The sequence below is a fragment of the Lactuca saligna genome, chromosome 5 (genome assembly GCF_052625555.1).
Source record: "Lactuca saligna cultivar CGN05327 chromosome 5, ASM5262555v1, whole genome shotgun sequence".
Taxonomy (NCBI): domain Eukaryota; kingdom Viridiplantae; phylum Streptophyta; class Magnoliopsida; order Asterales; family Asteraceae; genus Lactuca; species Lactuca saligna.
In genome coordinates, this window is record NC_136421.1 from 115,960,868 (window position 1) to 115,976,751 (window position 15,884).

General features: G+C 35.1%; 1 protein-coding gene and 1 pseudogene across 1 annotated transcript; both read right to left on the minus strand.

The window, feature by feature from the left end:
- Positions 1–7,214: 7,214 nt before the first annotated feature.
- On the minus strand, positions 7,215–8,799 carry LOC145045629 (uncharacterized). Its single transcript, XM_078993956.1, has 2 exons — positions 7,795–8,799; positions 7,215–7,610 (listed from the first exon to the last, which is right to left on the minus strand). The coding sequence occupies exons 1-2, from the start codon at positions 8,797–8,799 to the stop codon at positions 7,215–7,217; spliced, it is 1,401 nt and encodes a 466-aa protein (XP_078850082.1).
- Positions 8,800–14,676: 5,877 nt separating this feature from the next.
- Positions 14,677–15,602, minus strand: LOC145045630 (dirigent protein 16 pseudogene; annotated as a pseudogene).
- Positions 15,603–15,884: the final 282 nt, after the last annotated feature.

Below are 15,884 nucleotides of genomic sequence, written 5' to 3' on the forward strand. Positions count from 1 at the left end.
TATTAGTATGTAGTGTTTGTGTGTCTTAATTTTTTTTATTTCTGTTTATTTTGGTGAAATATGTAAAAGTCATGTATTAATGTAAGTGAAATAGAATGATTAATGAAAGACCGATCAAAATGATAGGAGTTCTGTAAAGATGTATGATGTTCTTTGCCGATTCTTTTTTATTTGAAGATGTCTGATGTTCTTTGTCGATTGTTTTTGATCTGAGTTAGTTCTTAAGTTTGATAAACGGATCCGTTGAAAGTGAAATATGGGGGTAATATAGTCTTTTACATAGTGGGGGTAATATAGTCTTTTTTATGCACTGCTCCTTCATATATACCTTCCTGTATTCATTCTAGCACATTGTTTTCTTCTTCAAATATTCTTCACTGTGAAGGTACATAATGAAGAACATGGAATGTGGATGTGGAGCTGAGGCTATAATAAGAACATATCGTACTACCAATAACCCAGGAAGGCCCTTTTATGCATGCCTGAAAAAGTTAATTTACCAGTTATTCAAATTTTGGTGTTAACCCTACTTTTTTAAGATGTGTTAATTGAAGCAAATACTTGGAATCAGGATGCTCGTTCAGGTTTTATAGCTTGGGTTGATGAAATGGAGTGCAACAATGAAGGTTTGATCATAAATGGGTTGTATAAGTCAAACAAAACGCTTCAGGCTGAGGTATTTAAGTTGAAGGTTTACCTAGTATGTAGTTGGGTATTTTTTTCTGTTTAATCATGTACAAGTTGTAATGAAGGTCAGTTGGACCAGTTGTCTTGTTATGCATCTTGTAATGCATTTTGATGTCTTTTGAAACTTGTAATGTACTTTATTTCCTTTAAGTTGTTATGTAATCTGTAATGTACTTTATTTAATTGAAGTGGTCATATTTGGGGTTTGATTTCTTTTGTATGTACCACTACTAGAAAAACAGCCTTTTACAACGCTCATTGCGCGTCGTAAAAGGATCATACGACGCACAAATGCGCGTCAAGGAAGGCCCTGTCATAAAGAGAGACGACGCGCATTTACGACGCTCATTTACGACGCGCAATTACGACGCGCGTTTGCGACACGCAATGCGTATCAAGGAAGGCCCTGTCATAAAGGAAGATGACACACATTCGCGTGTCGTAACCTTACGACGCGCGTGTTAATGACACGCAATGCGTATCAAGAAAGCCCCTGTCAAGAAAGGCCATGTCATAAATGAAGATGACACACAATTTTGCGTATCGTAAATTTAAATATTAAAAAATATATATATTTGTATATTTATTAATTTTTAAATTAAATTTGCATTTAATGTGTCATAATAGAAATAAAATACCATATACAAAAAAATACAATCCATTGAATAAACTTTAATGTCATACAATTCTAATTCTTACAATATATAAATTTGCATTCATCTAATCTACTCTATGTTTCATACTAACAATTGAAATGAAGAATACAATGCTTGCATTTTCAGCATCTTATCTCTTTCGGCTTGAGCTTTCTTTTCCACTTCTAACTCGAGAGCTATTCTCTTTCATCAACCCTGTAAACACAACAGAAAATCACTTGTCATTTTCATTCGCTTTCCAATTTCCGTTGTGTGTTTTCCTATTTCCTTAGTTTGTGTACAATGGAGTAAGCAAGTGTGTATTGAAGCACCTTCGATGTAATAATACCCCCTTGACCAGTACTAGTATCAGAACATAAAGCACCTTTCTGCACAAAAAACAACAATAAGTAAACAAAGAGTCAACATGTTAGTTGCAGCCTTGTTTCTTCTTCTTCTTCTGAACTCATCTCTTGCAACCATTGCTCTAAGCCTACTCTGAATAGATACAACAACTCCTTGTCAAAACATGTACAACCGGTTTCAATCAAGACACTTAATCAATCAAAAACTTCAACAATTAATTTATTTCCTTATTAAAGTTAGTTCTTTTACAGCTATATGTTTGAAGATATAAAGAAAAAAAATGTCAAAGGAGAATAAGGAAATACTGAATGGTAGAACCTCATTACTGTTATGCACACAATTATTCAAACCAGACTGCCAAATTCTAACAACTTCTCCAAGTGTTCTGTTTTCAATCCTATCAAGCACAATTTTTTCACAAGTAAGGCAGAAGCATGGAAATAAATAAAAGTGGGCTTCTTGAATTATCCTTCATTTTGATAAATATACAAAGTTATATGATGTGTGTGTACCTAATGGGGCCATATCTTGGTCCACGACGGAGTACAACAATGAAACATGATGCCTCTTCATAACCTCGAATTCCAGTCCTTCAAATTTCCGGAGTGCCATCTTCCTCCTTCAAAACAAGAAATATGGTGTCTTCCTTCTCAATTTGAACAGGAAATGACCATTTTGTGCCTTCATCACAGATCTATTAGATAAACAATATGTAAGGAAAATCTCACTATAATAAATAGATAAAAATTGTATAATGAAAGAAATACACACACACACACGAAGGACCCCTAATCACTTGTAGCTTGCTAGGTTTGGTCAGTCTCACGGTAAACAATGAACTAGAAACCAAACTTAAGGGCTTTTATGAACCAAAAAGAAAGAGTAAAATCGAACATTTCTATCAAACTTAAAGGCTTTAATAAACCAGAGGGTAAAATTAAAATTAAAAAAAAAAAGTTGCAAATATCCGAATTTAATGAACCTAAAATCTACAAGAGGGTAAAACCGACAAAAACTTACAAACTTAAGGGTTTTTATGTCATTAGCCCTATATTTAAATGGTTTCCTTTAAATCTTCCATAAAATAACGTGTAGTAGTCGCATAAGAAAAAACTCGTGTTTTCTTGTATACGATATGCAAAATTCAAAAGTGGACTACCAAAAATTGCCAAGTTAGATTCATAACTTTATGTACATTTTGTTAAATAAATCATCCAATATAATTCAAATGAGACCAAAGAACTCTAAATATGTACTCAATTGAAATGAGAATCACGTTCCAAACCCAAAATACCCGGTCTAAATCAAATCTTTTCAGTTCTCTACCAGTTTAGCAGAGTTTTGAGTTATGTGATTAGAACAAAAATCATCCAATTGATCTCAAATATCATCATCTATCTATACGTTTAATATGTATATATTTATATAAGGACCCATAAAAAGTAGGGTTAGAGATGGGACCTAATTTTCACCAATGGCGCAAGGAATGCAAGGCGGATCTTTTGCTTGGTCTTGAGGAGTGATTTTTTGCAAACATTGATCATGAAAAGTATGGCCACAAGGAAGAACAGCAACTGCTGGTGGTGCTGTAGGCTGGTATACTGCACCTTCTGATGTTAATGAAAGATCCCTCTTGCATAGCAAGCATTTATATTTTGTCAATTCAGGAGGACTTGTCTCAGGATCTGGCATATAATCAAACACATTACATTAGTTAGTAGTTACCATGTCATATATATATATATATATATATATATATATATATATATATATATATATATATATATATATATATATATATATGAAGAAATAGTAAGAGTAAGAAACGATAGTGTACGTTTCCATGTAATATGAGAGACTGTAGGACTAGGAGCAGCTGTCACAGGAACACGAGGTCTAAAATTTGATGTGTAAGGTATAGATGGATGCATAAGAGCAGGAACATGTTGTTGAGTCTGTGATTGTGATTGGTAGATTGGTATGGAAGGATGAGCAAGATTGGCTGTTACAGAAGCAGCTGGTTTTGTGGGGAATCGGATTGGCATTGAATGATGAGTAGTTGTTGGATGTGACATCTTCTGGCGTTGAACCCAATGGGCGCCTGAAGGTGGGGCCACTGCACTTCTCTTGTGATATGGTCTCGCATAATACTCAAAATTATTAGAGAGACCATCAACAGAAGTTGTAGGAACTTGTCCTCTAGGATTGTTAGGAAGCTGAACCATTTGAGATTGGCCTACATAAGACCAAACAAAAAAATATATCAAATATGTATGCAATATATCTAACTGTATACATACACTTCTTAGGTGTTTATTTACCATGACTGAAACGGGGACCTTGAGGATTCATCGGATAACTCACAGGTGCTGCATCAATTCGATCTGATTGTCATAAAAACGATCTCAAGACATTAAAAAGAGAGCAAGTAGTCATACCAATATAAGGTCGAACAACATTATCTGGATACTGACGTGTTTGACTTTGACCTGAAAATAAAAAAATTAATCTGACATGATAAGTAAGACTTAACTTGTTGTTTATAACTATATAAAAACAGTCTTATGCCACTCAGGATACCTGCACTAGTTGTCTGCAAGCTTATTTGTCTCTCAGCAGATTGAGGGCTATCTATCCCATTAAACTCAACTCCCAGCCTTTTGGGAATGGGAGATCTGTTACACCTTGACCACTACTAACCCAAGATACTTGAGGAATTGCTGTCCTCTGGTTTTGTGAAAGCAGACCACCCCCAGGACCTTGGGTAGGCATGTGATTCTGTAAATAAGGATGTTTTCCTACAAGAAAACATATTGATTCAATAAGGATAACCTTAATGTAAACTGAAAACAATCACCTTGCTTACCTGCATAATTTTGTCTGGTAGAAGTAGAACCACTTCCAAGTTTGAGAGAAGAATTCATGGAACTCTCTGATGGTGACAAATCTATATTACTTGGATAACGAACCTGAGATACATATAAGAGTATAAGCACTCCATGTTACTGAATCAAAAAAGCTTACATGAACAAATAAAAATGTACTTTTAAATTTATTTGTTACTTTCCTTTTCCTATTATAACATCGTAGCACCCAATTATAGTAATGTCATGCAAAGACATGATATTTACATCTATGATTGTGTAGATTTTTCATGCAATAATAGGAAGAAAAAAATGAAAGTAAGATGCTAATGCTATGCATTTAGACGAATCCAAAAAGAAAATGAAGTTACCGCAACATTCAAGGTAGGAGCTGGGTGTTGTCCACGAATTCCATTCGGGCCCAAAATAGAATGTCTGGAGAGAGTTTCTTCCCTTGCACGAGGAATATTTAGAGAACTAAAGCAGCAAGAAAACCAAAATCACTAGTTTGTGTTCTGAGATGGAAAAGCAATCGGAAAAAGGTGAATTCAACATTGATACTTACATGGATCCTGAAATCACTAAAGAAGGGCATTGTTCCTTCAAAAAAAAAGATGCAAAAGCTGACTACTGAAGAAGGGCTTCATGGAGAAAATTGCAATCAAGCCCTAAATTGAATAGTTCTCCATTTAAAGAAAACACAGTATAGGGCTAGAGTTGATAATTTGGAAGAAAAAAGATGAAGAATAGAAGAATATGAGGTCAAAGTAACATAATGGAATAAATAAAGGAAAACTCTTACCTTTTTCTTCGAACGGAGGGTCAATTGACTTTCAATTTTTGGTGTTAGGGCTTAGCGATTGTAAGAGGAAGAAGACAGACGTACTCTCATAGATGATGGTTGTATGCGCTTGATTTTGCAAAGACGAGTTAAAGGAAAGAACTAGGGTTTTCTTGTTGTAAGTCAGGGGAGAAGCTGAGAAAGTAATTAGAGGAGAAGGGGGAATCGCTCAAGAAGAAAAATAGGATGTCTTCGTAAGATGGAAGGGAAAATTGGTTTAGAAGCTGGTCAAATGTAATGAAATGTTGAAACGTTTGGAAACAACTTCTCCCAAATGGTTGGAGAAGATGGTCGGAGACAGTTGGCGGTGCGAGATCGGAGGTTGGGTGCTGGTGCGATGCTGCTATGAAGACCAACGCCCTAGGGCTTTTTCTTGCTAGTCGGAAGAGGCGGGGGGGTTTAATTTTTGGGATCCAGTATAGGCGGGTGAAATCCCGCTTAAAACGCGTGTTTCATTAAAAAATTATAAAGCGACACTCTTAGATGACACACGTTTTATGAAAGGTGGCCTCCGCTTTTTCTTTTTTTCTTTTCTAACATTAATTTTAGGGCACGCACAAATGCGGTGCCCTCTATCCTTCATATTTTGCAAAACTGACATTATTTTTTAGGGCACGCACAAATGCATATCGTTTATCAGCGCGTGTCATTGTTTGCGCGTCATTAAAGGGCTTTTTTCTAGTAGTGTACGAAATATGAACAATCAAATTAAACAAAGTTAACACTTAAATCCAACCAAACACAACAAATTTAAAACATAACAACTTGTCCAATTACAAACTTAATAACCTACTACATCCCAATACCAAACTTAACACTTAAATCCAACCAAACACAGCCAAGTTAAAAGATAACAACTAAAAAAAATAAGATCCTAATCATTAAGCTCCAATGGGTTTGCAGTTGTTTCTCCTTTCCCATCTTTACCCTTCACCATCTCAGCAAGTTTCATCTTTATGATTCTCTCCAATTTCTTTCTTTTAGATATCCTTCCAGCAGCAACAATTGTTGCTCCTTGACCCTTTTGCCCTTCGTGCACTAATTTTGCTCCTTGACCATTTTCCCTTCATTGACACGTCCTGCTCCTTCACCTTTCTCTTTTCCATTGGCACCTCCTGCTCCTTCACCTTTTTCGTTGACCCCTCATGCTGCTTCACTTTTTCCATTCACACCTGTTTTCCTTTTTTTTTAATTTAGTTTGGGCCTCCTGCCAACTTCAGGTTTTTGCACTTGAGGTCTTTCAGCTTGAGGACATGTGACCTTGTTATGCCCCACATTTTTACAAACACTGCAGGATATTTTTTTTCCCTGCCTTAGACACAGTGTGCCATGGTAGCTTCTCTGATGCATCTCTTCTTCTGTTAACCTTTGTTCTACCTGGCATTCTTCTCTTCATTGGTGGAAGAGGTGGTATGAAGTTAGTAGGTGGCCACATGTAGCTACCATTCATCCCCTGAATTAGATACTTATAGGTGTTCTTGTAGACTGCTCCATAGAACATTGTATCAACATAACCACCAACATATCTATTAAGGAATGATATAGTTGCAACTGGATGAACACATCCATAACCATTAAGTTTCCACACTCTACAAGTGCAAGTCTTCTTGTCCAGGTCAACAACATAGGCCTCAACCATGTTTCTTGTTTCAAATTGGTTAAGACCACTTGGTAAAACCTATCAATACCTAGTGTAGACATAACATAAGTAATTATATTAATTTATGACTTTAGAGTTTAGAAAGTACCTTTGTGCTTTTTAATTGATTCAGAAGGAGTGTAATTGCTGGGCAAGGCTTGTAATCAGGCCATGAACTACCTTTAATCTTTAGAATTGTATATTCTCTTCATAACATACAATCTAATCTCCTCTAACATGGTGATGATTGGATTTTTCCTAGCATCTCTTATCACACTGTTGAAGCTCTCAGATAACCCATTCTCCACTGCATCACACATCTTTCCCTCTTGAAAAAATACTCTACTCCAAGATTTGGGGTTGGTGTCCATAAGATAAGCAAAAGCTGCAGGGTTAAGCACTTCAATCTCCTTCATGGCAACATTGAATAAAGGCTCAGTGGATGCCTTGCTTGCCTTCCAAAACATGTTTTCATAATGCACACCACTAAATCTTTTCCTAAAGTTGGCAACAATATGCCTTGCACACTGCCTATGTTCAGCAATAGGCAGTATTTCCTTCACAACCTCTAACAGCCCCTGTGCAACAATGGTAACAAATTATATAAAGGGTATGAAACTAGAATTCATTAAATTAGGAAGTAAAAATACTAAACTTATGCTGATCTGACGTTAATGTTATACCAAAACCATAATTCAGTTGCAAGTCATCTCTAAGGTTTTCTAGAAACCATTTCCAATTTTCTTTGTTCTCTACACAGACAACTGCCCATGCAATTGGAAATATGTGATTATTGGCATCTCTTCCTACAGCAGATATGAGCTCACCACTACATAAGCCCTTTAAGAAACATCCATCTAAATTTATAATCCTTCTATAACTCCCTCTCCACCCTTGCTTAAGCCCATCAAAACACAAATAAAGTTTGCTAAAATAATTCTTACCATCTGGCATAGAATTGACATCAATTTTAACTGTTGATCCTGGATTTGATCTTATAATCTCCTCACCATATGACCACAACTTTGCATAATGCTCCACTAATGTTCCTTCAATTAGTTCAAATGCATACTTCATTGCTCTTCTACACTGTCCCATACTCACATCTATACCAAATTTCTCTTTAAACTCATCCCTAAGTAGCCTCACACTAACCTTTTGTTTCTGTAAGAATTGTGTTGAGTAATCGGTACCTATCCATGAATAATTGACAATTGAACGTAAATTGAAGTTTCTTGCACAATTATGCTCATTTATAAGACTATTTATCTGGAAATACTTTTCCTCACTCATCCAAGAAGCCCACATCCTAAACCTGCACTGACTAGAACAACATTTCCCTAACAGCCTCCTACTATAATTTTTTTTGTAACACAACTGATAACCATTTGCTACAGCATAGTTACACATCATATGTTTCAGTTGTTTAGGACTCAGAAATCTCATACCTAATACAGGGTTTTGCTTTTTCCAATGAACATTCTCATTGTAAATATCCTGGTCAGTAGAAATTACTTCAACTTTATCTGGTGGATCATATGTATCTTCACGAGGTGGACTGTCTGGGGTGACTTGCTCCTTTGGGCACAACTTACCCAAAAACTCATCCTCCTTTGTCTTGTTCATAGGAATGTACTCATCATGATCACTATCCCCTTCCATGTGAATGCAATCATCTTGCTCTCCTTGCAAATCCTCGTTTGGACGTGGGATATCATCCATACCACCATGTAAATCTTGCTTGTCGAGACCATCATCCATATCCATATGACTGTGAACTTATTTATGATCTTCATTTGCACCAGATAATTGGTCCAAAGAACTGCCAACTTCAGCTTGCTATTCAAGAATCCATTGATGTACATTAACACCAAGATGGTCCATATATACATCGATTACATAATTAGAAGCATACCCTACCTCGATTAGTTCCATGTACTCCATGTCATTCGCGATTAACCTTAAACCATTAGGAAAAACAATATTGTGCATGAAAAAGTACACATTCACACATATGTCACATGCGAATCTTTCAAGGAACTCGACAAATTCCTGCTTGTCCATTCCAGCAAAATTAACATCATTAAATCGTTTCTCTGCTCCATCTGTGTAAGTAATAGAGGGATACCTGGTAAAAATTCCAGCAAAATGTAGATCAATCTTCATGAAAACGGCCATAGCAACAACAAAGTTCCCCGATTTGAGTGACTAACACTTGAAGAAAAGGATAGGACCGAAGAACAAATCAACAACGAAGTCCGATGCGGAAGTTATAGACGAAAGTGAAAGAAGGGGACAGTTGAGGGGTTTAAGCGTACACTATCTCTCATTAACTACTGTGCACACGTGGCAATGTAATGGCTTTATTGCATATGACATGGAATGCCAGGTAGGATAGGGTCACCAGTTGACCCCTTCATTTTTTCAAGATTGCCCTTTTAAACTAACAAATAACAAGTTTATGCCCTCAAAATGCAAAAAATACTCACGAGGGACCATTTAAACCATTATACGTAACTTTGTTGGGCTAAAGTGACAATAACCCTTCACGTAGAGTTTGCAACTTTACATGGGGGTTAGACTTCAGAAGAGTGGATCTATGGGTTTGGAGCCCCTGCATGGCTCGAAAAGCCACTGTATGGATTGAGAGATGAATAGACTCGGCGAGTCACATGGGTGTACTCGGCGAGTTGTATGAACATGAGCACGGACTCGGCGAGTTGAAGAACAACTCGGGGAGTCTGTTAAAGATTGCCTTGGACTCGGCGAGTCTGTCCTTGGACTCAGCAAGTCTAGACATAGAACCTCAACCTTTTCTGGTTAACACGCAGATCAATGAGTTGAGTGGTTACTCATTGAGTTGGACAGGATGGGACTCATAGATCGTTGAACTCGATGAGTCTTGGGGTGACTCGGCGAGTTGAGTAGTATTTTGAGAGTTTATGAGTTTAAGAACTCGATGATTCTATTAGTTGACTCGGCGAGTCAAGTCAACTGGAAGGTTGACTTTGACCATAGTTGACTTAGTTTGACTTCTAGAGTTCAGTTTGGAGCTAAGTATTATATTGTTATTAGTAGCACGGGGAGCTAGTGAGCAGCGGTTCAGAGAGTTGTCTGATAGCAGCCAGAGGGTTATCAACAAAGTTAAGCATCGTAGGTGAGTTTTCCTTTGTGTGAATGGGTCTACGACGATAATTTCGGCCCATGTAGTTATGAGTAGGAAGACCCAGGGGTTAGTCCTAGGCACAGTATGCTAGTATGACATTGGGGACTATGGTCCAATGTTAACGAGCAGGTGCCCAAGGAATGGTCTGTATGATAGTTATACTTGTTGTCTGTGTGATACATGTATGTGCCTGGTAGCGAGGTGAGTGTGGGCGAGGTCCCATATCTCACCAATAGCAGAGTGTGGACGGTGTTCCATACCTCATTAGCAGTAGAGCAAGGGCGAGGCCCAAGTAAGGAAAATAGTGAGTATAAGCTGGGCCCGTATCTCACTGTCAATACGAGCGTGGATGGGGTTCCATGATTCATCAGTAGTAGGACAGGGGGCGAGGCCTTAGTACAGTAATCCAGTAGAGCATGTTATTTATGTGTTGTGATATGATTTTATTCTAGTATATGTTAGCGGGAAGGGCCCGGAGACAGGCAGGGTCTAAGGAAAACATATATGTACGCCGAGCGGGGCTCGAAGCCATGTGGGGCCTGGTGGCGGATAAGTTCGGATAGCAGACAAGGCCCAATGTAGTGGGTGGGAGCCCAGTATGTGGTTATATGCTCAATGTTATGTATGGCATGTATGGATTAGTAGATATGTATGGTATGCGGTAGGTTGGGGAACTCACTAAGCTTCGTGCTTACGATTTTCAGTTTTGGTTTCAGGTGTTCAGTTTTTAGAAGAGCAGCTCGGGAGGCTTGCCGTGCACACACCATGACAAGTTAGCCTGGGATGTTTACTCTCATAATTAAACAAGTGTTTTGGAAATGAATATGATTTGTCAATGAATATGATTTGTCAATGAATATGATTTGTCAATGAAAATATTGTTTGAAATTTTGAGAATTATTGACATGAGTTTTATTGTGTTTGAAAATGAAAATTTTGTTTGAAATTTTACGTCGTTACAAGTGGAGATAGCAGTATGAATGAGATTGTTTATAAGGGACTTGTATGCTGTGTTCTTGGTATTGTGATGCAAAATCATGGGATATTGGAGGACAACATCATAAGTCGGATGGATGTTTTGAATCTTGAGGTATGTATGATTACTCACATCTGTTTGAATTTTTTTGTTTGCTTTACTCATGAAGAAGAGTTAAATAATTAAACCTTATGTTTGAACGCATTGCAGTTCAGAGCTGTATAAAGTTATTGGAGCTGATCATTCTAGATAGTCATATCATTGTTAGGAAGATGTATGTATCTGTATCAAATGAGCAATTCGATGATAATTTTTAGCAATTGTTACTCGTTGGTTACTTATTGCAGCATCTAGTGATTCAAGTCAAAGTTTTAAGCAACTAGATAAAAAAAAAATACCTAATGTTTTGTCAAATCATACTGCCTTAACATAAGCAACTAATTTGAAGTTTGTATCAAAAGGCATTTAGTGTAATTATGAAGTCAAGTTGTTGGTCAGTGAGAAATATGTTTGAAGAAGTTTTTTTGTTATCTATAACGATAGGAGAGTGTATATGTTTTTGTACATACATATCATGTAAATATGTTTAGGATTTCCTGTAACAAATAGGGATTTTATGAAGGATAATCGTATGTAAGCTAGATCAATGTCAATTTGGGATTCAACCTGTTTCGTAATTCAAATTGTTGTTTGTTTTTGCAATATTGGATTACTATTTTGTGATATATGTACACGATATAAGCTTCTACTATAAATGTAAATGAAGAATGAGTTGGTAATTCAGAAATTTTCTTAGCTTATTTATAATTTCTTTCATGATTTGGTTACATTTTAGAGGTTTTAATCATAGTCAAGCACATTTTCTCCTTTATCTTGGGCTATGCATGCTATAAATGTTTTTGACAAGACGGGAGGAATGAAATTCAACACAATTGTTGATAGTCTTACTCAAGGTGAGCCTCAATCAATGCTTGTTGCAGTGTTTAGTGCTCACTATACTCTTCAATTATGAAGCAATTTTATGAGAATCTATAGAATGATTTTAGGGTTTAGGATTGAACTTCCTATAAATTAACAACCTCTTTCTTCAAGTTTATGAAGCAGGATTTCTAGAATTTTAATTTGCTTTAGTTATTCTTTGCTAGATTCAATTGAAATCTTCATACAATAATCTGTTTATATGATCAATAATTCTGTCAGATAGTAATTTTATAGATACTTTTGATGTTAAAATTTGTGCTCCATGAATAAATTATTCATGTAAGTATCATCTGTCTTTGTGTTTGTGCGGGAGGATCATATGTTGTTAGTACCTTATACTGATGGACCAAACTAGAAGCCATATATGGCTATAATCAAGGTATTCCGGTTTTATCTATTTTTCCTAATCAAAATTTATCTGGATACTTGATGTCTTGATCCATAAATTACATATTGTTCACATGTAATTCACATATGAATTACGTGTAATTTACATATATGAATTACATTTGATTCACATGTAAATCACACGTAATTAACATATGATTTAAATCTGATTCACATGTAATTTACATATGAATTACATATGATTCACATGTAAATCACATATGAATTACATGTGATTCAAATGTAATTCACATTTGAATTACATGTGATTCACATGTAATTCACATATGAAGTGTATGTGATTCACATGTAAATCACATATGAATTACATGCGATTCATATATGAATCATATGTGATTTACATGTAATTCACATATAAATCACATGTAATTAACATATTAATTACACGTGATTCACATGTAATTCACATATGAATTACATGTGATTCAAATGTAAATAACATGTGATTCACATATGATTCAAATATGAATTACATGTAATTCACATGTGAATTACATATGATTCACATGTAAATCACATATGAATTACACGTGATTCACATGTATGAATTACATGTGATTCACATGTAATTTACATATAAATTACATGTGATTCATATGTAAAGCACATATGTATTTTTGTGAGTGTTTTTGTATCAATCATTTTTTTGTGTAAATTTGGAAGAAATTGTAGTGAATATTGAAGAGGTGAAAATAATAAATTGAAGAAAATATGGAAACACTAACTCAAAGACAAGAAAACGGCTTCAAAATTTGTAGCATTTTTTTTTATATCTTTTTTTGTATCGAATAAAATATTTATTCGATTGTGTTTATAGATTAGTAACTAAAATGAGTTTTTTTTTTAATTTTTTTTTTTAATTTTATGATTTCCTTACAAATATTATAGTATATGAAATATGCATGTTTGCATTTATAAAAATATGCATATATGTACCTAAAATGTTGATTTTTTTTTGGTTAAAAATTGATAGTATTTTTTAAATATTCTAGTATATTTTTAATTTTATTGATTTTATATACTTTTAAAAAAATTGCAGTTTTTTGAAAGTAAAAATTCATTTTTTTTTTTCAAAAATTCATGTTTTCTATAAAAAACTAAAAAATCTTCACTTTTTTTAAAAAAAAGTGAAAAATACTATTATATAAAAAAATATGAAATTTTGATTTTTATATACTTTTTTATACATTTCTATTAATATTCCAAATAACACAAAAAAAAATTAACCGTTAAATGAGACTAGTAAGATTCCGATCATGTCCTTAATGAAATAATTGTGATCTAACCTTCCACTTTTAGTTCTCGGGTTCTCGGGAAACTATGAGTTTTCAACTGATCTCACCCATATATATATATATATATATATATATATATATATATATATATATATATATGTTTTACGAATTTTCTAGGGTTGGTCATTTTAGTCCCTAAACTATTTTCTAGCTTTATGAGGGAACTAACTTGTGGCCAGTCTGTCTTTTTAGTTCCATTTACTTGTTTTTTTCCAGTTGGAGTGACACATAGAGAAAATTTTAGGCCTATCTCTCTCTCTCTCTCTCTCTCTCTCCCTCTCCCTCTCTCTTTCTCTCTCTCTCTAGCTTTATGAGGGAACTAACTTGTGGCCAGTCTGTCTGTTTAGTTCCATTTACTTGTTTTTTTTCCAGTTGGAGTGACACACAGAGAAAATTTTAGGCCTATCTCTCTCTCTGTCTCTCTCTCTCCCTCTCTCTTTCTCTCTCTCTCTCTCTCTCTCTCTCATGTTCGTCATCTTCCTCTGTGTTATTGCATTTCTAGTTCCCACCATGGTTTTCTTCCTCTCATCGAGGCCTGATCAATTAATGGATCAAATCAATTTCCCCATAACAAAATCTAACATGTTTTAGTTTTAACACTATATAGAATCAATTAGCAGAACAATATCAACATTCATAAATCTAAATGCTTTTGTTCTACTATATTCCCTTTTTTCTGTTGTTTTCAATGGTTGCTTGTTGTTGAATTACCAAACTTCACAATCACTATGTATGTATTATAATGTGTGTTTTGCAGAAGGAAGAAGGTCTTATCCGCTTGCTCTTTATTCATGGAATGTTGACTTCCAAAATTGTGGTCAAACCCTAAACTTCATAGTTACTGACAACCGAGACATCATACTTCCAAAATGGTAAATTCCGAAGAAATTGATATTATCTCCATACTCACCTCCTTTCATGATCATCATGAACGTCATCATCTGTTTACTTCAAACCAACATGCTTGCTACATAAAATACTTGTGCTTTCCTTAACGATTATGATCCTATTTGGGTCAATGGTTAGAACATTGTCGATAATTGTTATGGTTTCGAATCATAGCCCCAGCCCATCTGGTCCCAAATGGGAAGTGATTTGGTTTTGAACACTATTTTGGTTCAGGTTTCCGGTGAATTGGGTGCCAACCAAGCTAGTTTCGAGTGCGTTCATGTTGGCTTTCATGGTTGGAATAACATCATTGGTGTTAGGGATTGCCACCCCATTTTGGTGTCTGGAAACCTATGCGCCTAGCGAACGGGACTTGACAACTCTATATGTTACCTAGTAGACCTTACTGGTCTAGCTGTTGGGTTGCTAGTCTTTGCTAGATACAATTGTTGATAGTCTTACTCAAGGTGAGCCTTAATCAATGCTTGTTGCAGTGTTTAGTGCTCACTATACTCTTGAATTATGAAGCAATTTTATGAGAATCTATAGAATAATTTTAGGGTTTAGGATTGAACTTCCTATAAATTAACAACCTCTTTCTTCAAGTTTATGAAGCAGGGTTTCTAGAATTTTAATTTGCTTTAGTTAGTCTTTGCTAGATTCAATTGATATCTTCATACAATAATCTGTTTATATGATCAATAATTCTGTCAGATAGTAATTTTATAGATACTTTTGATGTTAAATTTGTGCTCCATGAATAAATTATTCATGTAAGTATCATCTGTCTTTGTGTTTGTGCGGGCGGATCATATGTTGTTAGTACCTTATACTGATGGACCAAACTAGAAGCCATATATGGCTATAATCAAGGTATTTCGGTTTTATCTATTTTTCCTAATCAAAATTTGTCTGGATACTTGATGTCTTGATCCATAAATTACATATTGGTCACATGTAATTCACATATGAATTACGTGTAATTTACATATATGAATTATATTTGATTCACATGTAAATCACATGTAATTAACATATGATTTACATCTGATTCACATGTAATTTACATATGAATTACATATGATTCACATGTAAATCACATATGAATTACATGTGATTCAAATGTAATTCACATTTG